This window comes from Argiope bruennichi, chromosome 1 (assembly GCF_947563725.1).
Source record: "Argiope bruennichi chromosome 1, qqArgBrue1.1, whole genome shotgun sequence".
Taxonomy (NCBI): domain Eukaryota; kingdom Metazoa; phylum Arthropoda; class Arachnida; order Araneae; family Araneidae; genus Argiope; species Argiope bruennichi.
The window spans coordinates 16,029,006-16,056,579 of record NC_079151.1 but is presented as its reverse complement, the minus strand read 5'-3'; the positions used below and the strand labels follow the sequence as shown (position 1 = coordinate 16,056,579).

Genomic DNA, 27,574 nt, shown 5'->3' with positions numbered 1-27,574 from the left:
TTGAAATTTTTTACTGAATTTTCTGTAATGACTTATACACCCAAGCAAAATCCTGAAACTATGACTTATAATTTAGAAGAATAAATAATATTGACACAAAATAATTTATAAAAAATTTATTTAAACTTTATTTATTATGTAATACTTGAAGAGTTTGAAATTTCTAAAAATCCACACACATTTATATAAATATTATATATATGTATAACTGAATCTTCAGCTACATATAAAAAATTATACATTTATTTATACATTTCATTTTTCCTGAACCTAGAAAACAATTATAATAGTAATTGAGATTTCATTTAAATTGAGAGTTCATTTAAAAGTACAAATAAAACATTTGTTGACAATTGGAGATGAGTAATTAACAAGCAAAAGTCTTATAGAACTTCATAAGCATAATATTTTTGTTCTGATACTGGACTGTGTAAGCAAACTTTATAATAATGTTTAGGATAATAAAGAAGAAAAAAAAAAAAAAAAACTCAAACTAATGGGAGTAAAATTTATGTTACTGTTTTATGAAATGCGAAATACTTTGAAACTATTAATATAAGAGAACTCAAAAGTGCCTGCATAATCTCAAGTTTTAAAGATTTTTTTTTTTTTTTTGAAGTTTAAAATAAATACATTTTGCTAAACTTTTTTTAGCCTCATGTCAAAATAAAAATAATTACACAAATGTTATTTCAATACCAAAATATAAAAATGTTATTTAATACTTTATAACTTCTTTCATAGAAAAATTGTAAATGAAAAGGAAAATTAACTAAGCTAAATAGAATTAAAATCACTTGAATTGTCAGTCTGAAAAAATAATGAGGTTGCCATTAAAAAAATTTATTCAAATTATATAGAAAAATAAAATTTGTACAAAACAAAATTTATGCCTTTCTAATTAAGGCAAATAAGTTTTCAGATAAAAAAATCAGAAATTAAAATTTACCTACTTGTCATTCAAGCCTATCACATTGCAACATTTTGAAGTTTTACTACATTTTTCACGAAAAGACATTACATATTTTGGCACTTAAACACATACATCTGATAAATCCTTGATTGCTTCCACTGCTCTGAGTAATTGCAACTGACCAGAGAGAAATTTTGTGATTTGGAATATCTTCAATTCTAAACAAGTTCTTAGGATATTAAGTGAATTGGGACATATAATTGTCTCGCATATAATTGTTTTAAATTTCCTTCTGATGTTCCAAGTCGGTAGAAACCATACTCCATCACATTAATTGTAACTTCCAATATTTTGCTCTTTTTTGAAGTCAGCAATAGAAACTTGCACAGTAGTTTCCAAACAAATAGTGAGAATTTTTTTTTTGTTTATATTTATAGATCAATTTTAAAATTTATTTTATCTTTAATTGCATTTTCAGTTTTGAAACAAAGGTTGCACAAATTTTTTTATTTCATTGAATGAGAGATGTATTTCATACTTTGCCAGCTTGTCATTTGGCATTCTATAGAATGCTTAGAAAATGTATGAAATACAAATTGTTTCATACATTACTGGCTTGTTTTAGGCATTATATACAATGCTTGGCCATTCTATAGAATACTGGATTTCATATTTTGCTGGTAATACATATAAAGAATTATACATATACTTTTCTTCAAGTTCACTCTTCTTTTTGCAGATTTGATGAACCTAAAAAACATATTCCTTAATTAGAATAATGATTGAGCTTTCACTTCTTTTAAAAGTACAAATAAAATATTTGTTGACAATTGGAGATATGTAATTAAGGAGTAAAATAGATATATAGAACTTCATAAGCTTGATAATGTTTTCAATCTGATAATGAACTATATAGGCAAATATTATAATAATGTTTAGGACAATAGAGAAAAATAATTTAAACTAATGGGTTTAAAATTTATGTTACTATTTTATGAAAGGTGAAATAATTATAAACTATTCACATAAGAGTATTCAAATATAACTACATAATTGCAAGTTTTAAAGATTTTTTTTTTTTTTTTTTTGAAATTTACAATAAATATATTCTGCTAATCTATTTTTTTAGCCTTATGTCAAAATAAAAATAATAGGAATGAAGGAAGGAATGAAGTTTGTTTTCCGGCGTATGCTCCTGAACGGATTCTTAGCTTGTGCCGGGTTCACAAAAATCAAAACTCGAATATCACAACACAAATGTTATTGCAAAACCAAAACATAAGAACGCAATTTAATATTTTTTTAAAAACTTTTTTCATTATAAATTGTTGTTAACAAAAGGAAAGGCATTGTAAATGAAATGGGAAAATATCTGCAATAATTTAAGAACAGACACAAAAAAAAAAAAGATACGAAATAAAATCACTTGAAAAGAATACAAACAAGAAAAGAAATGATAATGGTCGCTTACGCCTAACGCTAATAATATCACGTGCAACTCCATGTTTCAGGTAAGCAACGAGTTCGAACGGCTTCAACAAAAATAATCTTTTTTATTCACTATTTAGAATAAATAATATATTATTTACAAATATATAATAATAAAAACTTTACACTTACCAAGTTTCTTGAAATGACAGTATTCGTTGCTGGTTGAATTTCAAAATCCAATACACGCCAGGTTATTCATGGGTAATTTCTAAAATATGTTCGCATAGCGCCGCCTAGGAAAAGCAACTTTCCAGACATCGAGGCGACTATGGGCCGATTGCTTTGAGCCGGTCTTTTTCACTAAGTCGCCGTAGGAGTTCGCCCCGATGAAAAAGCGATCTTCAGAGGCGACAGAAAAAAATATGGTCAAAATCCGATGTCGCGCCAATGCAAAGGTGACATTGGCAAAATACGGGCGGCGGATATCAGATGGCTGCGATGCTTGGCCAATCGTTTAGCGACTTCTCTTGCTGCTTGGGTATGCTTTAAAATTTTAGAAACTCTTGTTAGTTTATTAAATTGTAAGCGGTTTTAATGAATAAAGTTTCCCATATGTTTATGATATTGTAAGCAGTTTTAATGAATAAAGTTTCTCATATGTTTATGATAACAATTTCAAAACTATGGTTTATTATGAAATTTCATAAAAAAATGTACTTAAATATGAACAGATATAATAACAAGAATTGGCAAAAGACATATAACAGTTCAGAAGGTTTGAAGAAACTTGATTATATACTATCAAAATAAATGAAGAATCAGTATAAATATAACAATAATAAAGCTTTTTCAACATTAATAATTTGGCGTGATCATCAGTATAATATGGGTGTTATTAGGAGTCCTTGAAATGTTTGGTGTAGGAAGCATGAGTTTTTTTAAAACAAGTGTTTTATCTTAAAACCAGTATTTTTATTTTCTTCTATACAAAGAAAAAATATTGTAATCATCAAAAAATTCTAATTCAAGTTTTAAAAAAAATTCCACATTTGAGGTCTCACTGAGTTTGAAAAGCTCTTTTTTCGCCATTATGTATGCTTGTCTGTTTGTGAATATAACTCAAAAACCCTTCGAGGTAGATAGGTAAAATTTAGTTTATATACTTAACACTAAATTTGTAAATTTCTATTGAATTTTTAACGAAATCCATTTTGTTGAAATCTGTTTGGCTATCCGAGTACATGTGAAATTGATAATTACAAAATAAAAAGAGCTAGATAGATATAATTTAGGTTTAACATCTAAAATATAGTTATATATCAAATTTTGAATCAAATTCATATGAGAACTCGCCGTTTGACATCTTCCACATTTTCATATATATAAAAGCAATAACCGAAAAATAAGACTTTAAATGTATGAAATTTGATATGTGATCTTCTAACCACAATTTTAATTAAGTCAAATTTTAGTTTCAGTTGGCCATAAAAAAGGCTCAGATACATATTCGACTTTTGAGTAGTTATGTATTAATTGCAAGCCTAAGATTGATGGACAAAAAAAAAGTCACATATTAGATTCATGCCAAAGATAAATATGCTGTAACTGTTGTTTGCCAATGCTAGACTAGGTAATTTACCATCTTATGCAAGGATCAAAATTTTATATAGTGGGAGGGGAATATCATCTTTATTCAATAGTATATGAAAAACGATTGGATCGCCACTAAAAGAAGTAAAAAAATAAAATTCAGACAAATTTTATTAAAATGGAATAATTTTATAACAGGATAAAAAAGACAATTTGATCTTTTGCAGATTAAAGATCAATTTTTCTTAGATTTATATTTATAATGTTGATTTATATTTTTAGTTTATCATAAATTGTTTCATATTCTTCATATTTCAAAGTTATTTTTAAAATTTTAATGAATCAGATTATTTTTCAGTTTAAAAAAAATCAATCTCTATAAATTAATGCATGAAAAAAAATTAGAATATTAAAAACAAATGTTCCAATGAAATACACATTCTTATAAATTCATATTATGTTTTAATGATATAGAATCTTCATTGGTTTAAAATACAAATTTTCAAATCAATAAGTAAATATTGGCATAACTAATAAGATAAGCTAAGCTATTTAGGTTTTCAATAATTTTATAATGTGCTTAACTTTTTTAATTAATTTTACAGCAAAATTATATAACTTTTTCATAATAAATATATCTTTCATTTGAGGATCCTCAGATGATTTTTTTTTTAATTTTGTTTTGCTCTACAGCATAAAATATTTTTTAAAGATATGCCACTTTCGCAAATAAAATTTAGAGCTATTTAATTTTTAGCTATTATTGAAATGTCTGCTGTGATATTTAATTTTAGCTTTAGTCTAAAAGTAAGTCTTGAGATTCTGGCTTTGACTCTTTAACTTAAGACCAAAGTAAATTAGATAAATATAAATTTTATTATACAACTTTAATTTTTATAAATTTTTATCTGCAGACTAGATGGAAAAACCAATACAAATAGAAATAAAAGCAGTAAAATGTATCATTAAAGAATCAGAAGAAGTTAGAATTATGTATTAAATAAAAATGAATTCTATATTCCTATTTTCCAAACTAAGACAAATAATAAATGGACTTAAGAAAGTTTTGAAAAATTAATAATAAATCATCTGTGATACTTCTGAATTTAGACTTTTATTATATTAAAACTAAACCTCTCGCACACAGAAGGAAAAAAATTAATAACATTGTTTTGAGCATGAAAATTTTGCACTTTAAAATTTATATCTGGCTTAAGAAATTTAAGAATTTCCTAAAAATGAATTTTTTAGTAAATTTTTATTAAAGAAAACAGAATAAAAATTTCTTTACTGTTATTTTGAGTCTTTGAAACTTTTCATTTTATGCTCTATTTTTTTTTTATGCTTTTCTATTATAATTATAATTAAATTATGACATTTTCAAAATATCTGCTGTATTTGTTTGGAACAAAGTTGTGAATAGCATGTTTTTAAATTACATGTGTTTATTGATTCAATTTTAATGTTCGTGTACATTTATAAATATATACATTTTTATATGATTTTCGAACTTTGAAGTTTGCAGATTATAGCTAACAAATTAGCAGATACTTTTTCTATGAGCCCTCTGGGCAGAAAAGAGGCATCAGACGATCCTAACAATGTGAAACTTCATGTTACTCTTATGAGAGGTAAACCCGGTGTTAAAGGTTATAGGGAACCATTTGATGCCTCTCAAATATTAGAAGTAAGAAATATATTCTTTAAGAAATTTTTTATTTATTTATTTTAATGTTTTGCTGATCTATTCTTCATTTAGATTTTAAAATAAATCTTTAAAACTACACTGTATAGAACATGTGTACATTTCACTTAGTGTTTTTATTTTATTTTTATTATTATAATTATATGCTTATATAACTGAAAAGTGTAAGATTTTTTTTATACTTTAAAATACTAATGTTGATATGTTTCAGAAGGAATTGTAAATTGAATGGACTTTAATTGAGATGGGATAGTAGAAATTTATTTACTGTAGTAATTTGCAAATATTTACAAATATTACAGTTAATGAAACAAAAACAATTCTCAAACAAAACAAACAATTTTCAATAGACTATATCAACTACACATTAGCTCTCTCACAAAGCACAGAGCAAAAGACAGGATGCTTCATGACAAATTCACTCAAATTCTTTGCCAGATTCAACAGTATCTACGCGGTGAGAAACAACTGCAATCTCGTGCCACTTTCACTCAATGAAAGTACAGCAACTTCATTGATTAGCAATTACAGTTAGATTTTGTATACAGTCAGTATTTTTAAATTTTCTATAAAGGAGTAGAAATTTTGTGACACCAAACTGGTAAATGTATTGACAAATTCTGCCTCCAAAGTGCTGAAATATTGCCAAATTTGATTGCAAGTTGCCAAAATATTTTGTAATTACAGAATTGATAGTAATATATTACGGTAAATGTGAATAGTCCGGTAATTATGTATAATCGCTAGTTTAAGCATGTTTGCTGTAACATATATATTTCATTAGTAATAAGTTTTGTTAACAATGCTTATTTTTTCACATGTATTGATTATCATTGCATATAGTTATACCATGACTCTGTCATTGACTATTTTTATTCCATTATTATCTAGTGATTTATTCACTTTAAAAGTTAATTTTCTAACATTTAAACTATTATTCAAAATAATTGGATCTTGGAGTGTTAAAGGCCAACAGATATTCTTGAAAATAAGAGTTTATCAAATATTTAAGTTGTTTGACTATATTATATGCCTGGCATAAAACCTAGTTCTTTTATCACTGAAAAAAAAAATCTCTAAAATTAAATACATTTTTTGTCATTTTATGCTCCCTTATATAGTAAGCAGAATAATTATTCTGAACAAATCCATAAACATATTTTTCTGTAGACAATAACAATATGGAAATAGATTTGGAAATACATACAATATTTTTAAAACTATGATAGAAATATTTATGAAAATTAAAATTTTGACTTAATTTGCTAACATTATTTCATCTATTAGAATTTCAAGGTATATAAGCTTTTTGGAGACTCGGTTCAAGTTTTTGGATTCATTTATTTGGTGTATCAAAACTCGAACACCTGGAATTAATAGCAATAACAACAGAAATTTGTTTGGTTATTTATTTTTTAATCCAGATGTTATTGGGGGGGGGGGCCTTTATACTTCATTTCTAAGTTGAAACTCGTTTTAGTATGAATTCATGTTCTGTGTGAATATGATTTATCTGAGCATTTTTATTGTACACATTGTATTATTTAAGCTTTATTATTAGGTACTGTATTATTATTAGTTATGCTTTTTATTTTATTATGCCCTTTGAGCAATTTTATTATGGGTATTATTTATTTATATATATACATATATCTCTATATGCTTTTGTTTGTAATCCTAAAGTACTTTTAAAGGAAAATTATCCAATTTCATCATTTATTCTAAATATGGATTTATTTTCAGAAATATGCGAATTATTCATTTGGACAGACAACAGTGTCACAAATACATGTATCCATTCGTTTCACTTCAGGGAAAGATAGTTATTATAAGCCATTTTATGTACTTGAATTGTGATAATTATCATGAATGAAGAAATAAAACTTATATATATAAGTTTTTGTTTTTTAATATAAATACACATATTGGCACCATCTATATATCTACCATGGTCATTTCAAATTATAAAAAATATAAGTATGGTTTGAAATTGCCTTGTACTTTTATTAAAATTCTATGAAATTATTTTAATAGCATATAATTCCATTTTTATTTCCGTAAATATTCTGAATTTCATATATTCTCTGGATGACTATTTTCTTCTATAGGTTATGTGAAGCATAAAAGTATTTATTTTAAAACTTAATCTAAATTGATATTCATTCATCCAAAGAAAATTATGGAAAAGTTATCACAGTTTATGAATGATTGAATTGTTTAATTTTTGAATTAGAAAATAATTACAAATTAGGGCTTCATACATTTTTTCCCGTGATGAGAAAAATTTTATGACCCCCCCTAAACTTTTGGAATCCCCCTTGGACCTAAGTGTTTAAAGAAGAAAAAAATTGCTAATAAAATATTTAATGATAATTTTTAAAAAAATATCTTTTACTGAGTGAGTTTAGTTGAAATACTTTAAATTAAAACTGTCTGAGTTTTTATTAATTTTAAAATTTTATCTGAGTCAATTGCTAATTTGTTAAATCAAATTTCTGCCATATGTTCCCACATTTTAATTATGTAACTCTTATGATTCCATCTGCATTTCCACAATATGTTTATGTGTGGGAAGTTAAATTTATGGCTTACTTTATTTCAATGCATTTGAATATGAAATAAATGTTGGCTTTGATCTTCATAAGTCATTTTTCAGTTTTCCCGCTTTCACCAGGAAATAATTATGCACAAGAAGGAAAAAATATACAACCTTAATAATGAATTATAAAGTTTTGCTTAATATATCAATATAAGAAAACTAATTAATTCTTGATTTTAATATTTCTTCTATACACATTTCCATTTTTAATTTTCTGTAGTATATTTTCTAGAAAATACATACTACATTCCAATACATTTTTTTTTTTCCATTATCATTTATCAGTGAAAATTATTAATTATACTTTTTTATCTTTTTCTACTTAGTAAAATTTTAAATCAAATACATTTTTTACTAAAATGAAATAATGAGAAAAAAATTTTTGAGCAACAGTTTGCTTCTATTTAAAAAACAACTTTGGTTTTGTTTCTTAAGTCTGCAGGATTTTAAGATTTTTCTTTGTTTGTGTAAAGAGAATATTCAAAGACCGTATGGTGAGTTCAAAAATTCAAAGACACAGTATATTCATTGTTACACTATTGAAATATTACTATCTAAAGATTACACTATCTAAAGATTTCAAGTATATTGGTTTTCATAAATAAGGAAAAGTACCCCCCCCCCTCCAAAGGAAACAAACTCATTCAAAAAGTAATAAATTATTTATCAAATAATTAAATATATTTAAAAAAAAGTTTTAATTAGAATGAATGGAATATATCACCTGCAAATCGCAAAATAGAAATGCATATGTGAGAATAAAATGAGTTTGTTGTACAGTGAAATAGAAAACCTGAAATATCCTTCTTCCGTAAATTAAGATACCATTTGAAAATTAAATGGCAGTTCAAAATCAGAAGGAAAAGAAAAGTTAAATGTGAGTTATTCAGTTTCTACAACAAAAATTTAGCATTCAAAACATATGGATAAAAGATATGTGAAGTATCAATGATAGATGTTTGCAAGTATATGCTTAAAAAAATTAGTACCTCAGCAACAACCCTACTTAGGTTTTGTGTTTCTGTAGAAATAAGGATTGTTTCAATGTTCACTGCATGCGAAAGTTTCATGGTGATTATCTGGATACAAAGTCGGGCCGCGTTGTCTGGTGGTAAGGTCTTGGCGTCGGAACCGGAGACTCACATTCGAGACGCGATTCCACCGAAGGACCGTCGTATAAGCACGTTAAATCTGTCGGGGTCAAACGTCCTCCCACTTGTGTGGTGTGGAAGCTTGGAGTGGGGGTGCGAGCTCAGGAGTCATCCCCTTCATCTGGCCGCGGTTCGAAATGACGAGGTCCGTCTCAAAATAGCCCTAGTGTTGCTTTAAAACGGGATGTTAAAATAACTAAACTAAACGGGATGCAAAGTCACTGGCTATATGTTGCTCTCCTCACATCAGCATTTATGGCTGGCACATAAACTTGTCTTTTGTATTGCAAATCAAGTGAGGAATGTTTTCTTCAGGAATGAGCTCAAATTTATCTTATGAAACAGTATTGTTCATTTTAGAAGTTGGAACCTGTTTTCATTTGGGTAAGATTCATAATGAAAAGGTAATATGTGTGAGTGGTTTGATGCTTATATGTTCTAAATCTGGTTGTACTTTCATCTCGTAAACTGACAATTCTAGATGACATTAAATTTGTATTATGGATTATCATCAGCAGTAAACAATTAAAATATATATCCATTATTGAATCCAATTATTTATTTTAGAATGTTGCAGGATGACTTGTTTTATTTCTAAATAATCTTCTTTTGGCACTTCTGATGTGTAAAGTAGTTTATTTCTAGCATAATAGATGTTGCATCCTAGGGTGCCTGTGGGCTGATGACAGGATCGATCTCGGCTTTAAAACCAGAATCAAAGATAAACCTTATATGTAGGCGATATACACATTAAATCTGATTCTAAGGATTAAACATTCCCCATGGATCCAATATGAGAGAAAGGAATACTAAAGTCTTGTCTTTGTCATCTGGCCACAATTTAAAATGATGAGATCCTTTCCATTATAACTTTGCAAATACTTCAAATCGGAATACTTCATACATGCAAGCAATCTAATTATTGACCATACGCAATAGTATCGTATAGCTCGGATGATCACATTCTACATTCAAAATACTTTTTCTATACTTCCCGCTGGTGTGATGTGGAAGGGGGAGTGCCAGCTCAGGTGTCGTTCTCTTCATCTGACCGCTGTTCAAGATTAAGAGATCCGTCCCAAAACAGCCCTAGTATTGCTTTAAAACGGGATGTCAATATAACTAAACTAAGCTATACCTAACTGACACTCGATTGGCAATTTCATACATGCAAGTAAAAGGAATTATTTCTAAGACAATTTTTTTATACTTTATTGAAATCAATTTACAGATTCCAAGTTATGAATGCTTTTATAATTTTTTTTCCCCTCGCCCTTTAATATGATACGAGTATATAATTCAGCAAACCTTTTCTTTTCCCCGCAACTATAAAAGAATTAAGATATGCTTCAGTTCTTTGGTAGGGAAAAAATCACTATCAATTACAAACCAGCTGGAGTGCTCTCTTCTAAGCTTTCTAGAATATTCTCTAATAAAGGTGTTATTCTAGAGAACACCTTGCTTAGCATTGACGTATGATGCAGTTGAGAAATATTAACCTTCGACTAAACTTATTATTTTTACTGAATTGATCATGCCATCCTTGGGGATTAATCCCTGGCATGCGGTTAATAGTATCCGAAAATCGAATGTGTGTTCTAGACCGGTTGAAATAAAAATTTGACACAAAACTACAATAATAGCCACAAAATCACATAGCAAATTTGATATATTTAAGTCATTGCAACTTTGAATGACCGCTTTTGCATGTTTCTAAAAGTAGTACATATAGTTTCTGAAAGTACGGACCGACAGATGACCAACCCTTTGTTGGATTTGGCTCAGAATTTGATAGGTGTGTACACTACAGATGTTAAAAGTGTGTGCCAAATTTGACCCATCTAACTCCCTTCTTTTTTGGTAGTTATCGCGTTAAATTATATTCGAACAGTCTTTTTCTTAGCGGATATTGCCCAAAATTTTATATAAATCTACAAATTTGGTATAAAGACTGTATACCAAATTTCATTCGTCTATTCAAGGCATTTTTTGAGTTATCTTTGTTATAGACAGACGGACATTTTCCAAAAATGTTTTTCGAACAAGATTTCTGGAATTCGAATTTTTTGACGCGTACTATACTTTCTTAACTCATTTTAGTCCGCAGTAAAAGCATCAAAGTAATCTTAAAGATAGCGAAAACGCAAGGTAGGTGGAAATTCACGAGGTATAGTATTCTCCGACTCTTCATAACCTTCGACATTCCTAGGAAGTTTTCCAACAGTATAATGCAATTTGCTTAATTAATAAATTCAAATGTTTGGAAGAATATGAAATGTTCACATTTATAAATATGGTTCATAATCATACCAGATTCATTCTATTGTATTCTTTTTTCTGTTGATCAGACCAATCGGCGTATTATTCAACACAAAAAAGATGCAACAAAATCATCAGGCACAACTTTAATAAATTATTCAACATCCAAAATACTAAAAGTTGAAGTTCGAATGTTTTTCAAATGGTAACAAGTATGGTATTCATATGGTATTCAATGGTACAGTATGCATTTCATACTGCTACTTCCGGGGAAACTATTGTCGCGTTTAAATGAACAATGGTGAACAGAGAGAGTGGGGTAAAAGGGTACATTAAGTGTATTAATGTACCCTTAAGTATATTAATTTGTTGGAGCCCCTGGACCTATTTCATCCTGAAATTCCTTCTCCGAATTCTTCCCTTTTATTGGATTTAATTCCTTGATATGCCAAGTGAACAAGTGTTAGCGACCAAGCTTTCAAATGCCTTCTACGTGTGGGAAACTTTTTTCTCACTTCTCAGAAAATTAAGCACCTTTTAAAGACATTTTTAAAAATCAAGCACTTTTAAGGTGCTTAAAAATGGTTTATAAATTTAAGCATTTTTCGCGACACTATACATCATTATAATTTAAAGAAAATTATGGGCTTTTTAATATGACAACAAATCCATGTCACAGCTATTTGGATCCAACAAGGTATCATTTTAAAATTAATCTTGAATTTTGATCATAAATTCATACAGAATGTATTAGGTATTCTCACATTCAATTTCATTAAAATGGTGCGCATTAATCGAATTAAAGACAGAAATGTCACCACCATGTATTTATATCAACTCGATCTAAAAGAACAATAGATTTAACTTTTTATTAGACTAAAATAAATGGAACAGATGTTATAATCTATTTTTTATAAATGCAACAGCTAAACCTAAAATTTAAAACAAAACTGCAGGTATTTTAAGCACATATGAAAAATTATTTAAATTAGTGGCTATTTTTAGTGTTATTTTAAAAGAATTAAAGCACACCATCTACACTTTTATTGTTGAAAAGTATACAATCCATTGTTATGCACAGGATTAGCAAAAAAATGTTTCCCATTTTCGAATTTATTTCAGAGCCCCCTGTTAATCCAAATAAAATATAAATTACAGATGATTCAAAATAATGTACTCCATATTTTTTAAAATAAAATTCAGTAGAAAAATTCATCCAATATGCATTTAATATGCTTTATAAATGTTAAATAATATTTGAAAAGAAAAAACATTAAAACTGCATAAACCCCCTTTCACATTCAACAATGTACTCTTAATTTTCTGCAGCTGACCAAAGTAAGCCTTGCTTAAATATCAAGAACATGGGACCATATGCTGCTCTTTAGATCTGCCACAAATACTGACCTTTGACAATAAGAATTTCAAAATAATAAGTTTCAAGCAGCGATATCTAGCAAACAAGGCAATGCTATTAGAAAATGGAAGCTGGTCACCCATGCATCTGTGAAATGCAGTCACATCAATCAATGTAAGGTATGCCATCCTATAAGAAAATGGTTCCCTGAAGGTTTCTATGCTGTTAAAGTTATGGGATTACAAAATATTGCAGTATTGTGATCAGTAATATAGGTTTAGATTCCATTTGCAATTCTCTCTTCAAAAAAATGCAATCCATCAATGAAGGTAATTGAACTGTAAAGCCACACAGTACGGTCACTTTTTCCAAATACAAGGGTTCCTGGATAGCAAGAGGATTTTCCATTGTCCAAATTCAACTTATATGGATATCAACTTGCATTTGGAGGCAAAAGAGAACTTCCCAACTCCACAGAATAACATCTCTTGACTATGATACAAACACCATTTCAGATAAGAACTGAATTGAAAGTTTCACAAATATCGAGTCTAAATCCTGAAGCAGCATTGGCTTGACTTTTGGATAAAAATGACAAACCTGTTGAAAGATATTTTTTTTTTTTTTTTTTGAATACAATGGAATATGACACATCTAATACATGGGAAATAATTGGCATGCTTGCATTAACAATGACTGCAGCTTTCAATGAATGTGGTATGCACATTTTTGATGCTAGAAAAGGTTGATTTGCTTTCTACTACCTGACAGTTGTTTCAACTTTATACATAATCTTACATAGAACTTGTTTAGATACTGGACTTCTTAGTATATGCATCTTACAATGGAATTTTTTTTAGAGCTGCAATGGAATGTTGCTGGTTCTGGTAGAACAATTTTACCAGTAATCAATATTCTGGCACAACGCCTTCTTTTATCAAAGAATGCAAATATTTTTATATTTACAACATATCCAAATAAGTACGTCTTATAACACCATCTATCTATACTTATATAAAGCTCAATGTGTGTGTGTGTGTTGGCGCTCTACAGGCCAGACCGTTTGATCTACAACTACCAAATTTGGTACATGTATACCTTGGAGGTCGGGAATGTGCACCTGGGGTCCCTTTTTTTGAATTTTTAATTAGAATTTTGATTATTAATTAAAAACTAACTTTCCCGCCAAAAAATCTTTTCATCTTCCCCACCGCCAAATGAGAAAGGCTTCAGTTTTTTCCCCCACGCTAATGAGGCTAGAGTTAAGATTTTTCGGCCGATTATTTCAAACGATTATTATTTTCTTAATGTTCGATGCATTTAAAATTAAACATTGTTAATGAATCGATCTTTCAGATTCATTCTGAAGTACCTTTGAATTAAAATAAAACAGATTAAAGGAAATTAAAAATTTCTAATCTGCATAGCTTTACCCCAACTGGCATAGAAAAATTCACGCATCTGCGTTACCGTAACTAACGTTGAAAATTCATGCATGCGCATTGTGTTCTGGTTGTTGACAAAAATTTTCAACGGATGTTGACATATTTTTAGGCGAGTTGTGTGCTTTTGTAATTAAATTGTATTTATGTTAGTTATATATATTTTTGGTATATGCTTATAGTTTTAAGCACATCGGTTTTAAAGTAGTTTTTTTAACCGATTATTTTTATTTTCTGAGTGTTTGATGCATTTAAAATTAAACATTGTTAATCAATCGATCTGCTTATGATGAATCTGAGAAAATTTTGTTGACAAATTCTTGAGATATTACATAAATTAAAAAAGATATTCTTTAGTGCCCATAAGGTTTAAATGCTGAGTGACTCTGTAAAAAAAAAATGCTTTGTTTCAGTAAAAAATATTATATTAATTGCAGATTAATCATTTCCACTTTAATTTAAAGCGTAAATTCTACGGGAGCTAACAGAAAATTAGAGATACATATTACGTTATGGCTGAAGGCTTTTATAATATTATGAGTGAATTATATGACTATCAAAATTTGAAGTTTTAAAATATTTTGATGAAGAAGCTATTAAAGTAGAAATTACATAAAATATTTCATTATTAAAATTTTGACGAAGCATTAAGATTGGCGAACTGGCTGGTCACCTAAGGTGGCTAGTATTTAATAAATGTCAAGTACATTATCAGTTATCTACATTTTATTTACTTTGGACACATTCTCAAGTCATTTAAAATGGAAAACTTAGTTTTTAATAATCCTGCATATGCATTTATCTACATATTAATTTATTTTTTGCCTAGGACCTAACTATTGCCTTGTACTCTTTGCAATGCCATATTTCCAGAAAACCATTTCTTGTGCACATTCAGTTCTGTAATAATAATCATGGGGGAAAAAAAAAAGAAAAAAACACCTTACAATTTGTTAAAGCTACAATATCATATCCAACTAGAAAAATCTCATTAGCCGTTCATTCTTAAGCACTTTACTTCATGTCCAAATCATACACTCTGGAGAAAGCCAAAGTCATCTGTAATTGAATATATTTGAAAAAATATTGTTTGGAAAAAATCTTGGACAAAGCAAAGATACCCAAATCATATCCAAATGCAAGTCTGAACTTGCATTTGGATATGATTTGGGTCTGTGTATTCATTTATAACTGACTTGTATAGTTCTAAATTTAAAATTTAGATGTAGAGATAGGTTAGTGCATGTAATATAAAAATGCTTTTGAAATGGGCCACATTTAAAAAAAAATCCAGACTAGTACAAGATTACTACACAGTGGTAATAATAATTCATGTGCAGTTCTCAAATCTATATAAAATACGAATCAGTTCAATAAAAGGCTAAAATTAATATTCTAAATCGATGGCTTCAAAAATTATTTTACAAAGACTGAAGTCAACAATATCACGGTGTTCACAAATTCACACTTGCGTCCTCAATGACTGGATTAAAACACAATTGACATACAACAATGATATACATGTTTGCATATTTTGAATAAACAAAAATACAACAGTTTAGATATAAATAAAAAATATTTAATCAATTCTTTGATACAGATTCCGACTTTACAAAGGAAAAATGCACTTAACTTTATACTGATTACTGTATCTTTCTGCACTGTAAATACTCAGCCCACAGCAGAGAACAGGCACCAAATGGGGAGAACAAAAAAAGAACTAGCATTAAGAACAGAACTGTATTAAGTAATAATACCCCCAATAATCACGTTATAAACATTGTATCAAATTGAGTACATCTGGAACTGATGATGCTTTCAGAAGGTAGAAAGAAAAGTAGATTTTTGCTGCCTCAATTGGGTAATACAGACTGTCAAGAAATAAATATGATACTCCTGTCTGAAAGTCTTGGTTTAAACTTCGAAACTGTGTTGATGAGGAACAAATTAAATTAAAAACACAGAACTTGTAAATTTCTAATAGTTAACCATTAAACATCCATGATGTTCCACAATTGCAGAGTTTCAAAGTCAAATGAATTGAAAAAGTTAAAGAGTTCATAGAAACAGCTCAAAAAAATTCATTTTAATTTTGTTTTCTTCTTATTCCAAGTTAACATTCTAATCATGATTCAGATTTTTGAGCACAGCAAGCATGCACCCAACTTTCATACACTAAAGTGAATTAACCTCAGATTAAATCTGCTACATTCAAAGGCATTTCTTCTATTTGGGTGTTATAAAATTGTTCTATGTCACGAAGAGATCTTTTGTCATCTTCAGTAATGAAATTAATGGCCACACCTTTACGACCAAATCGACCACCTCGTCCAATCCTACATTACAAAAAAAAAGTTTTATTACTAACTTATAGACATATTACATTTTCACATATTAATACAAAAAAAAAAATTCAATTGCACAATTTGCAGCAAATATCTCATTAAATTACAACTAAGGGATGGTGGTCTCTATTAGGCACTTTCGCAAATTATTCACTTGAGATTATTATGTAATGTTTTATGCATATATATTAAAATATAAACAAATCAAAATAAGTTTTTAAAAAACTTTTTGAATTTGAAATATATAATTTAAAAAAATTAAAAACTATATATATATATTTTTAAATTACAAGATATTTTAGATGATTTAATTTTTAATATTTTACTTTTTCCTTGCTATCCTATAAATTTATTTGGAGCAAATAAAGACTAAGGTTTTGTAATTTCAAATAAATGTTAATTTTGATCTTTATTCACTTATACACTGAATTTGTATAAGTATTTTATGTTTTTCTAAATTAAAATTGACTTTTAATTAGCTAAAAAAAACATACTTTGTATTCTTTTAATATTTAATTGGAATCTTTATTATCATTTTATTCAATTTTTGAAAAAGACAACAAATGGAACATTTCAGATATTTAAATTTAATTATTACTATCACTTTGAAAAATTTGTTAAAAAGCACCTTACTTTCTCTAGGCCCTTCATATATTCATCGTACTGAACAAGACATCCCATAATGCCATTCTAGTTGTATAATAAAATATATTTTGGTGATGAAACAAAAAGAAAATTTCACATTCCCATCCATTTTTGTTTATTTCAAAGTCCACTGTCTCATTAAAGAGATGCACACATTTACAATTAAAACTAAGAAAAATACATTAGGAAGAGCATGTAATTGCTTATTTAATAATATTTGATCAAAAAGTAAAATAATACTAGTCTTACCTGTGAATGTAGTTTTCCCTATTGGTTGGAAGATCATAGTTAATAACCAAAGATACTTGCTGTACATCAATACCTCTGGCCAAGATATCAGTAGTAATCAGAACTCGACTGGATCCTGATCGAAATTCACGCATAATGATATCTCGTTCTTTTTGATCCATATCTCCATGCTGAAGTGGAAAGGAAAGGGGGAAAACAGCATGTATTTCACATAGGAAAAAGTTTAATTATCAACTACATTTTATAAAATTTTAATTACTTACCAAAGCAGACACAGTGAAGTCCTTGCTTCGCATTTTATCAGTCAACCAATCTACTTTCCTCCTCGTATTACAAAAGATAACAGCTTGAGTAATTGTTAAAGTTTCATACAAATCACATAACGTGTCAAGCTTCCACTCCTAAACACAAGCAAAGGAGAAAAAAATTGTTAAGATTACCTAAGTCAATGAAAACTTTTCTGTTTCAATGAAAACCATCTCATCATTTCATTTCAAAAAACAAATAAGTTTCCTTCAGAACATTTAGTAAATTTTAGAAAACATTGCATGAAAACCAAGTTTCTCAAAATGACATGAAAAACATCTTACTTCTCTGTCTACAGCTATATAGAACTGCTTAATACCCTCAAGAGTAAGCTCTTCTTTCTTGACTAAGATGCGAATAGGGTCTCGCATGAACTGTTTTGTTACTTCCAGGACATCTGCAGGCATCGTAGCAGACAGCAGTATAACCTAGGGGGGAAAACAGCACAAAAGAATTTTAGAATATTCCTCTTAAATACAGACAAAAATTTGCTGCATAAAAAATTATTTTATTCAACTGGAACATTTAGCCTAAATTCAGAATCACAAATTAGGACTTATAATGAGAAAATTAGTTAAATCTCATTAAAGAATAACAATTTATTGCAGTCAGAAGAGTTAAAAAAAAATAGAAAGTATAAATATTAACTATTTCATAGAATTCACACTCGTACTTCAAATGCAACAGAGTCATGTGTTCAGTACGAACACTTCCACATATTAATTTGTTCAGATCGCCCTAGTTCGTAAACTCATCATTACAGCATGAACTGTTGCAGTATGAACACCATACAATGATTAAATAACCAGTCAAAAGGAATCAACAAATATAATGTCACATATAATAGCATTCATTATTTTGTAAGATTTGCATGTTAAAAAGGTGAACTAACAAAAAGATATTTATAATTTGAAAATACACTTAAATAAAACAATTTTAAGTCAATTACCTTAAAAACTTTTACATTAATATTCCAAAAAAAAAAAAAAAAAAAAAAGTCTAGCTTCTCATTTAATACTGAAAACTAACTCTCTTTGGCAACAAACTTATTTGACCAGATTAGTGATTTCTTTTAAGGATATTAATATGGAATGCATTTTTTTAAAGCTTCACTTTGCCTTTAATAATAATAATATTATATTATATATATATATAAAAGATGCAGGTGCTTATGTTGGTTCTCTACAGGTCAGGTCATTTGAACCACATCTCCCAAATTTGAAATATCTTTACCTTTGAGAGTGGAAATGTACAGTTCTAAGCGACATACTTGAAAATTTAGTTAAAAATTAAACCAAATTTTGGCATTTGTTCCTGCAATAACTTCCAAAAATATTAATGTACAAAAATAATAATAATACCAACACCTTTTCAAAATTTGTTTTTTTAATGATACCAATCAGTCACAGGAATATTTGCTAAATTTTGGAAATTTTAAATAATTATTTGCTTAATTTTCAACAATAGAATACATTGTTGCCCTTTAAATCGAACTGTTCTCATTGTTTCATCAAATATTTAATTGCATGGTTTCGTTCTATTGCTGAAAGTTAATGAAGAATTCGTTTTAATATTTATGTAAATTTACAAGAAGTATTTAAAAGAAAGAAACGAATATTGGGAAAATTTAGAAGATAGAATTAACTGAATATATTTATCTTATAACTTTAAATGAGCAATTCTTGTATATATTTAAGTTCCAATTATTTCATGCATCTCAGAAACGGTTAACGATTTGAATAAAATTTTATATTTAAGTAAGGTTTTGCTTTTTAAGTTTTCTGTATAAATGCCTTTCCTGGAAAGAAAAACCACAATTAAAAAATTAACTATTAGATATCATTTTCCTATATGATCTTATGCTGACAATGTCATATAGAGCCATCATGTAAATTTTTTTGGCATTTACATAAAAAAAACCTGCTGAGCAAAGCTTGATCCCCAGATATTTTTAATAACACTATCATGTATGGGATTGTCTCCATTAAATAGATTCATATATCAGAGAAATAGGACTTAAACAAAACAATGAAAGTAAAATGGCTTTAATGTCATAATTTGGCAGAATCAGACACGAAAATGTATCTAAAAGATTTTTATTTGAATCAAGATGCTGTAAATTACTATGGATGCAAACAAAACTGCATATACTGCAAAACATAAGCAGAGGTGAAACTTAGACCCAAAGAAAGCAATTAAATATCTTAATGGACGAGTTTCAATTTCATCATAACACTAAAGACATTGTCGCAGATTGTACAGTAAATTTAAAAATGTGTTAAAAATATAGAAAAATTTTTTAACTGATATCATTAAAAAGGTAATTTCTGAATTTTAAGGTAATGCAAATACAGTTTTATAAGATACAATTACTGATTTTTCCTAGTTAAATCATAGCAATAGTCCATCTGGCAACAGTTAAGTTTACTTATAGACTTGATTAAGCTTTCTGTTTGATGGTCATTTTGTTGCTAAACATCTTGTTCCCTCTCACTAATTTTATGGGGAAATAGCAAGTCACGAAACATTGAATTCAGGGCAGCTGTAAAATCATTCAATGAAGCAGTTTGAAACATTTTTATAGAATAACTTCAGTGCTAAAGTACAGTAACATTTTATACTACTTAAACATTAAATGTGTACCTATCCTGCTAAAACAAAGACTGCTAATATACCTACAGTCAATTTTCCAAAAAATTTATGCAATTAACAAGCATAAAAAATAATAATTTGGGATTACCATCTATAAATTTCATTCAACTAAGAAATTTAACACACACTACAGAGAAAAGCAGAATTGCACTAAATATCCAAAAAGAAATAAAATTATCATGCCAGTCTCGAAATATTTACAAATGGGACCTTTTTAGTACGAATATTTCAGTACAACAATATAAAGAAGATATGTTGTATCTCATAAGGCACATTATTGCAATCAGATACATTACAATCAGCAATTAAGAGCACAAGATCTAGTTTATATTTTCATCCACATAAATTTTAAAGAACTTTTGTCACTAGTTTTCACAATCAACCTGTTATTAAACCTGCTCTACCTGCATTACTATTAGATTAAAACTGCAGTACAAACATTTCTACTAATGAAATTGTTCACACAGATTTCGATTATAACATTTTTTTTTAATTAGATCTGATCCATCAATACTAAAAGATTTAACATTTTCACACAAAAGAAAAGCATTCATGAAAGCATAAGTTGAAAAAGCATTTTCATCAAAAAAGAAAACTCAACTGGATTGTTTTCAGTACGAACATTTCTACACCAAAATTATTCAGATCGCCCTAGTTCGTAATCTCATCATCAAACATGTTTAAAATTAAAAAATATGATACATATAAAAATGGTACATATATATTTTATTACAAAAAAAGGCATGAAATTTTAATATTTTATGAGCAATTTTTCAGTACTTTTAAATAACAGAGGCATCCTTTTATAATTTAAAAAGTTCCTAGGATCCTGTAATATAATGAAAGAAGAGAAAAGCAACATCAAGTAAATGCAATGCATGAATACTTCTGGCACTCACCTGGATGTTAGAATTAAGCATTCGAAATACATCATAAATTTGATCTTTAAACCCTCTAGACAACATCTCATCAGCTTCATCTAGTACAAACATCCTTATGTGCTCCGTTCCTAAAATAGAGAAATGGGATGAGTAAAGAAGAGTAGCACATAAGATTTATTCATTTTAAATAAAATTATATATGATAACATACTTAGAGCTTTTCTGTTTATCATATCATATACTCGACCAGGTGTACCAACAACAACGTGTACACCCATTTCAAGCTTTCTAATGTCCTCTCTAACATTTGTGCCACCTATACAAGCATGACACTGTGCTCCCATATAGTCACCTAATGCAATAACAACTTTTTGAATCTGAAAAAAGAAAGAATCTAAATAACATCTGATAATTCATAGCTAAATACAGATTCTTTTCTTTCACGGTTATTATTTATATAATATATTCATAGACATAAAATAAATGTAACTTTATCTAAAGTGTCAAAATTACTAGCACCAAAGTACCATTTCTTGCCTCCAACCTTCTAAGTAAAGTTAAAAGTTCAAGGGGAGAGAGGAAAAAAACTTATTTAAAATCTGTAAAGTCTTAATATAATATTTATAACTACTACTTTATATCACTTAACCACCATTTGATATAAATATTAAATACTTAATGATTATTAAAATAACCATTAAGATTGATTGAAGCTATTATATTTTCTTAGTAACAAACTAATACAATTTAAAGGTTGTTTAATTATTACTATTATTATACACAAGTAAAGGGAAGAAATATTTGCATATATATTTTCCCAAATCAAATTTAGACAGCAGGTTTAAGATAATTACAACTGTGAACTATAAATGCAATTTTTTAAACTTTTAACTCTTACCTCCTCAAAAAATTCTTCATTCTATCCTCAGGTTATAAACATGAGGACTTCAAAGTGATAATTGTATTTTTTAATACTATTTTAAGTTTGCTAATGATATGTAGTTCCAAAAATTAACAGTCTATAAACAATGTAAGCAACTATTTATACAGACTCAACAAATTTTACTTTCATGAAATGAGATTTCAAAGAAAATAATCACCTGGATCAATTAAAATAAACAACAGACAGAAACAGATGCATCTGTTACATTCACTTCTTTCACTCACAGTATTATTTTATGTGTCAAAACCATATATTAGTTGGAAGAGACTACTTGATTATTTAGGAATAAAACACATACTGCATGCAACTAAGTCATACTGAAAATATGGAATTGGACCAAGAATTAAGATTTATTTTAAATGATAAACCAAACTAAATGCATCACCTGTTGAGCCAATTCTCTGGTTGGGGCTAAGATTAATGCCTGAGTTTCCCTATTATTAGGATTCAACTGCTGTAAGATAGCTATGGAGAAGGTTGCTGTCTTGCCAGTTCCAGACTGGGCTTGAGCAATAACATCCAAACCTGGAAATATTTAATGTAAGATAAGATAAAAAATGGAAGTCACTGAACAGTTAAATGGCAAAAGGAATAAAAGAAATAAAGACCTAATTAACTTTTTAATTTAAATTCATTCCATAAAAAATGTACAAGAAAATTGCAAAAAGTTGACAAGAGATATGAAAGGGAGAAGAGGGACTTACCTTTAACACATGGAATAATAGCTCTTTGTTGAATAGCAGAGGGCTTTTCAAAACCATAAGCATAAATACCACGAAGAAGATCTTCATTTAAATTCATGTTATCGAAACTATCGACAACTTCTTCCCAGTTGCTCTGAAAAATGTCCTTCAATTTTAATACAAAAACTAGTACAAAGCAGGTACTACTTTAAATTTTGATTTCATTCAAATGATATCTGAACAAAAATTTCAGAGCAAATTAATTTAAATATTTCATATTAAGAAAATTGAATAATATATTTAATACTAAAAAGGAAAAAATACACTTAATACATTAAAAACCTTATATACCCCTATTGTTTGGCAAAATAATTTCAGCAACCAAATTTTACATCCGAGTACCTGCACATGAATATAAAAAAATACAGTACACTCCCAAGTATTCATTTTGTGACTCTCCAGCCTAGCTTTCTTTTATCGTAATGTTTCCTATATTTAAGTGTGGTGTTACAAAATTTATGTTAAGATGTGAACTTATATCTTTCAACGTACTTTTTGTATAATAAATTTTTGATATGTGGAATGCAGTATACAAATATATATAAACTACCAGTGCAGACCCTTCTATTTTAATTCAAGAAGTTATCGGCAAGTGCATCACCGGACTATGGCAACGTTCACATTCTATGTGGTTTGAGATAAATGGAGGGCTTAGCACTAAGTGAGAAAAATACATATTATAATGGTGAGATTCAGTATAAAATATTCGTCTTCTGGTATTCTTGGGCAAAGATACAAGTTTATAAAACTCCGTCATTTTTGTTATTCGGTCTACTCTTATATCACATTAGGCTGGATAATCAAGAGTGTACTGTAAATTAAAAGAATCCTTAAAAATGGTAACAGTTGGCATGGTAGTTTCTTTTTGCTTACAACTTTAGCCTACAAATATATTTGATTTTAAGAATAAAACTTTTGGAACATAACACTAATATAGTATTAATGAACTTATTCAACTATCATTTGCTAACAACTTTTATGGATTCTTTTGATTGTTACAATTAATTTCATTTGACCATTAAATAATTTCTGTACAAACTCAGGAAATTTTGATCAAGTCCTTTTTTTATTAATAACAGAACAGCCAAAACATCTGATACATTCAATTAATTTTTCTCCCTCAGCACTATGAAATTTAATATTTCAATATAAAAAGAAAGAAATTCTCAGCAGCTAGTTTTTTAAAGTTTATTCTCACTATCATGCAATTCACAAAGAGACTGAAGATACTGTCAATTTATTTAAACCAAATATCACAAGAAATAATTTCTTAAAATATATATATATAAATACATACAGCTTTTTAAAATATATTTTACAGCTTTAGAACCTCACATCTTAAATGTGTAATCAACTGTCCAATTATTTGCAAAAGGAAATATTTAAGAATCGGAAGAAATGTGAACTTACTTCGATGATACCATTGGCATCCATGCCAGGAGGACCATCATAATCATGATCTCTTTCCCCATTTCTTTCATAATCAGGACCGTTTCTAAAAAAATTGTTCCTTTTTTAAGTAAATCTTTTCCAATGAAAAACAGCGTCTCACATAAATTTTTAAGTATCTTTTTACTAAGGTAATTATATAAGTAACTACTATGTATTGATATAATCTTGTATTTAAGAAAAAAAAATTAAGATTCCTATAAATAATATAAAGTTAAGAAAGGAAAATGTACGATTCTTCTCTAGGCAATTAATATAATTACCTTTATTGAACAATCAATTTGATTTTGCCTATGTGTATACTTGGCTATTTATGAGAAACACCAAGAAAGTCACAGGCAAAAATTACATACAGTATTTAACAAGTTAAAAAAAAGATGTAATTTATGGTCTAGTTTTCAATTTTTATATATTACATATAAACGTATAATTATTATGAGATTATAAATTCAAACTGATACATCAACCTTCTTTAAAAATTACAAAATGATGACATATCTTTCTGACTGCAATTTTCTTGCCTTTACTAGCTGATCACAAAAAAAAAAAAAAAAAAAAAAAAAAAAAAAAAACATGAAAAGCAAAATAAAACTTAAACCTGATGGTATACAATGCAGTTTCAAACTTGCCACTGTGTTCAAACAGAAAAAAAAATGTAATATGAAACAATAATATAAGAATATTTGTAGAAATAAATGGAAAACAGATATTTAGACTGACTAAATTAAACAAATCTGCTACTACTCTATATTTAAGGTACAAGAAGCTCAATTCCTTCATAGGTTTAAAACAAACCATTATTAATTTCAGCTTTAAAAAATTTTATTCTCAATATATTTTTTTTTTGAAAAATTTTATATCCCACACAGTATTCTACTTTATAAATAAAATGTACAGCTAAAAATATTAAATTTCATAATTAAACTATGCAACACAGAAATTATATCTTAATTATTTCATAATTTTAATGACATATTATAGATTGATTCTAGAGATTAAATGCAATAACAATAAATTAAGAAGTACTTAATGATGCTAGGTATAAAAGACTCAATGATATTATTCTAACAGAGAACAATATTACTACATTAATTGTGCACTACATCAAAATAGTTAGCAACATTTTAATAACACATTTCCACTATGTTAAACAATTAACAATGACCATCTCAAAATGGCACCATACGCTTACAGTAAAAATCATACCAGAAAATTATGGAAAATTTCAATTTAACAAAGCTTATATAGGTCAGATTCATAGGATGTATTATTCTTTACCAGAGGAACAAAGATTTTTTTATATATATTACTTTAAATGTTTCCTGTTTGAATATTGATACAAAACAAACTAAATTTTTTATATCCAACTGCCAAATGTCATTAAGTTATATAAAAGTTATAAAGTGGCCTCAATTGAGAAAATATGGGTGTAAATACAGCTAATTATGTGTATACAAAAAGAAAGTACAAATAAAAAATTCAACTAACAAAAATTCGTTTTTAGCCTCAGTAAATACATACGAAATTATTCAAATCAATTCCTTTGCAATCATTTATTATGATTACAGTACAGAGAAAAATATTATTTGGTTTAATCTTCATCTCTCATAAGGAGTTATAAAAGTACACTGCAATGGATTAATTTTTAAAATGTGCACGAGAAGTGGATAGCAGATAAAATGTTAAATATTTTTAAAAAACAAAGTTTAAATAAATTTCGCATTAAGAGTTTATAAAAATGAAATTTCTTTAGCTATAAAAGAAAATTTTTAACAGATGTTTTAACTATGTCAACCATTAGAGCGATCTAGAATTACGCGGGCAACTTTATGAAACTTCTCCAAATATTCAAGTAATTTCACTTAATATATTATTAATTAATTATTTTAAAATAACATATATTATAAACGGCCATAGCAGGGCAGAAAAACAATTTATTTAGGTTAAGGAAGGTACACTGATGAAGGCATGCTCATTTTCATTACGCAATAAAACATTAAGAGAAAATCATGGCGTAAAAAAATAAATCAGTTATGAAAAATACAAAGAAATTGTAGATACATTCCAAAGATGTCTTTCACATTTATTCAAAAATGGTTAAAAGCTTTAAGATGTGGGTTTTAAAAGTAGGCTTAATTATTTGGCTCCTAGATATTTAGACGCCATATTAAATTTCTAAAGGACGAAAGAAGTCTAAAGAAAAAAGATATTCGATTACTACAAGAAAGTGATTTAAGCAATAAACAGCTAATCAATAAAGATTTTTTTTTTTTTTTCAATTTTCAGAAATCATAGTATTGCACATATCGCACGTGTTACTGACAAAGAGCTTACGCGGTCGGCCATGTTTCAATCACAGATTCGAGAGAAAATACTTTAATAGTTAAAAAGTGCAGCAATATTTACAAAAATTAAGACCAAAATATGAAATCGTATGATCAAAAATGAGTTGACATAACTTAACAAACTAACTGATTAATATTATAAATAAAAAAATTGCCTTACCTGCCACCGTCAAAATTACTCATTCTTGCTTATTATACTGCTTTAGTAAAAAGGAAAGAGCATACCGTAAAAGTGCGAGAGAGTTGAGATGTTGTTAAGAGTGTTTGCCACACAGCTTGAAAAATTTTCTCATAGTATTTTAAACTATATAATTCAAAGGCGTAGTGGATAGCTTAAACAATCAAGTGAAAAGGCAATTAATTAAATATTTGTAGATTAATGATTTTTTATTCGTTATCCTACTGTCAAAATAATGAACTGAATTTTCTACTAAATAAATCGTGGTTATCAAAATAAAAATTAACAAAAATGGTATTTAAACGGATCAAAAAGCAAAACTGAATAACATGTTCTGTAAACTAAGGTGCAATCCACCAAAAAAAATCTATAGATTTCTCTTTATTTAAAT

At 27.9% G+C, this 27,574-nt stretch overlaps 2 protein-coding genes across 4 annotated transcripts in view; one reads left to right on the top strand and one right to left on the bottom strand.

Annotated features, from left to right (window-relative positions):
- Window positions 1-7,535, top strand: part of LOC129963132 (activating signal cointegrator 1 complex subunit 1-like) — a 36,746-nt gene extending 29,211 nt beyond the window's left edge. For all 3 annotated transcript variants that reach the window (XM_056077237.1, XM_056077246.1, XM_056077229.1), the window contains 2 exons: window positions 5,453-5,621; window positions 7,383-7,535. In XM_056077237.1, the coding sequence (XP_055933212.1) occupies window positions 5,453-5,621; window positions 7,383-7,496 (283 nt within the window). In that variant the 3' untranslated portion in view covers window positions 7,497-7,535. The remainder of the gene's footprint in view (window positions 1-5,452; window positions 5,622-7,382) is intronic.
- Window positions 7,536-16,004: 8,469 nt separating this feature from the next.
- LOC129967495 (eukaryotic initiation factor 4A-I-like) lies at window positions 16,005-27,288 on the bottom strand. Its single transcript, XM_056081891.1, has 10 exons — window positions 27,166-27,288; window positions 24,622-24,706; window positions 23,173-23,305; window positions 22,854-22,993; window positions 21,737-21,902; window positions 21,544-21,653; window positions 18,277-18,420; window positions 17,950-18,087; window positions 17,687-17,856; window positions 16,005-16,783 (listed from the first exon to the last, which is right to left on the bottom strand). Exons 1-10 carry the CDS (start codon window positions 27,186-27,188, stop codon window positions 16,639-16,641), a joined length of 1,254 nt encoding a protein of 417 aa, XP_055937866.1. The 5' UTR covers window positions 27,189-27,288; the 3' UTR covers window positions 16,005-16,638.
- Between the last annotated feature and the right edge of the window lie 286 nt (window positions 27,289-27,574).

Bases quoted from the DNA above. Each gene is read 5' to 3' on its own strand.
- LOC129967495 (XM_056081891.1), bottom strand. From the start codon at position 27,188: ATGAGTAATTTTGACGGTGGCAG. The intron at 24,707-27,165 runs GTAAGGCAATTT...CAATTTTTTTAG, and splicing joins AGTAATTTTGACGGTGGCAG to AAACGGTCCTGATTATGAAA. The intron at 22,994-23,172 runs GTAAGTCCCTCT...AAATATTTCCAG, and splicing joins TATTATTCCATGTGTTAAAG to GTTTGGATGTTATTGCTCAA.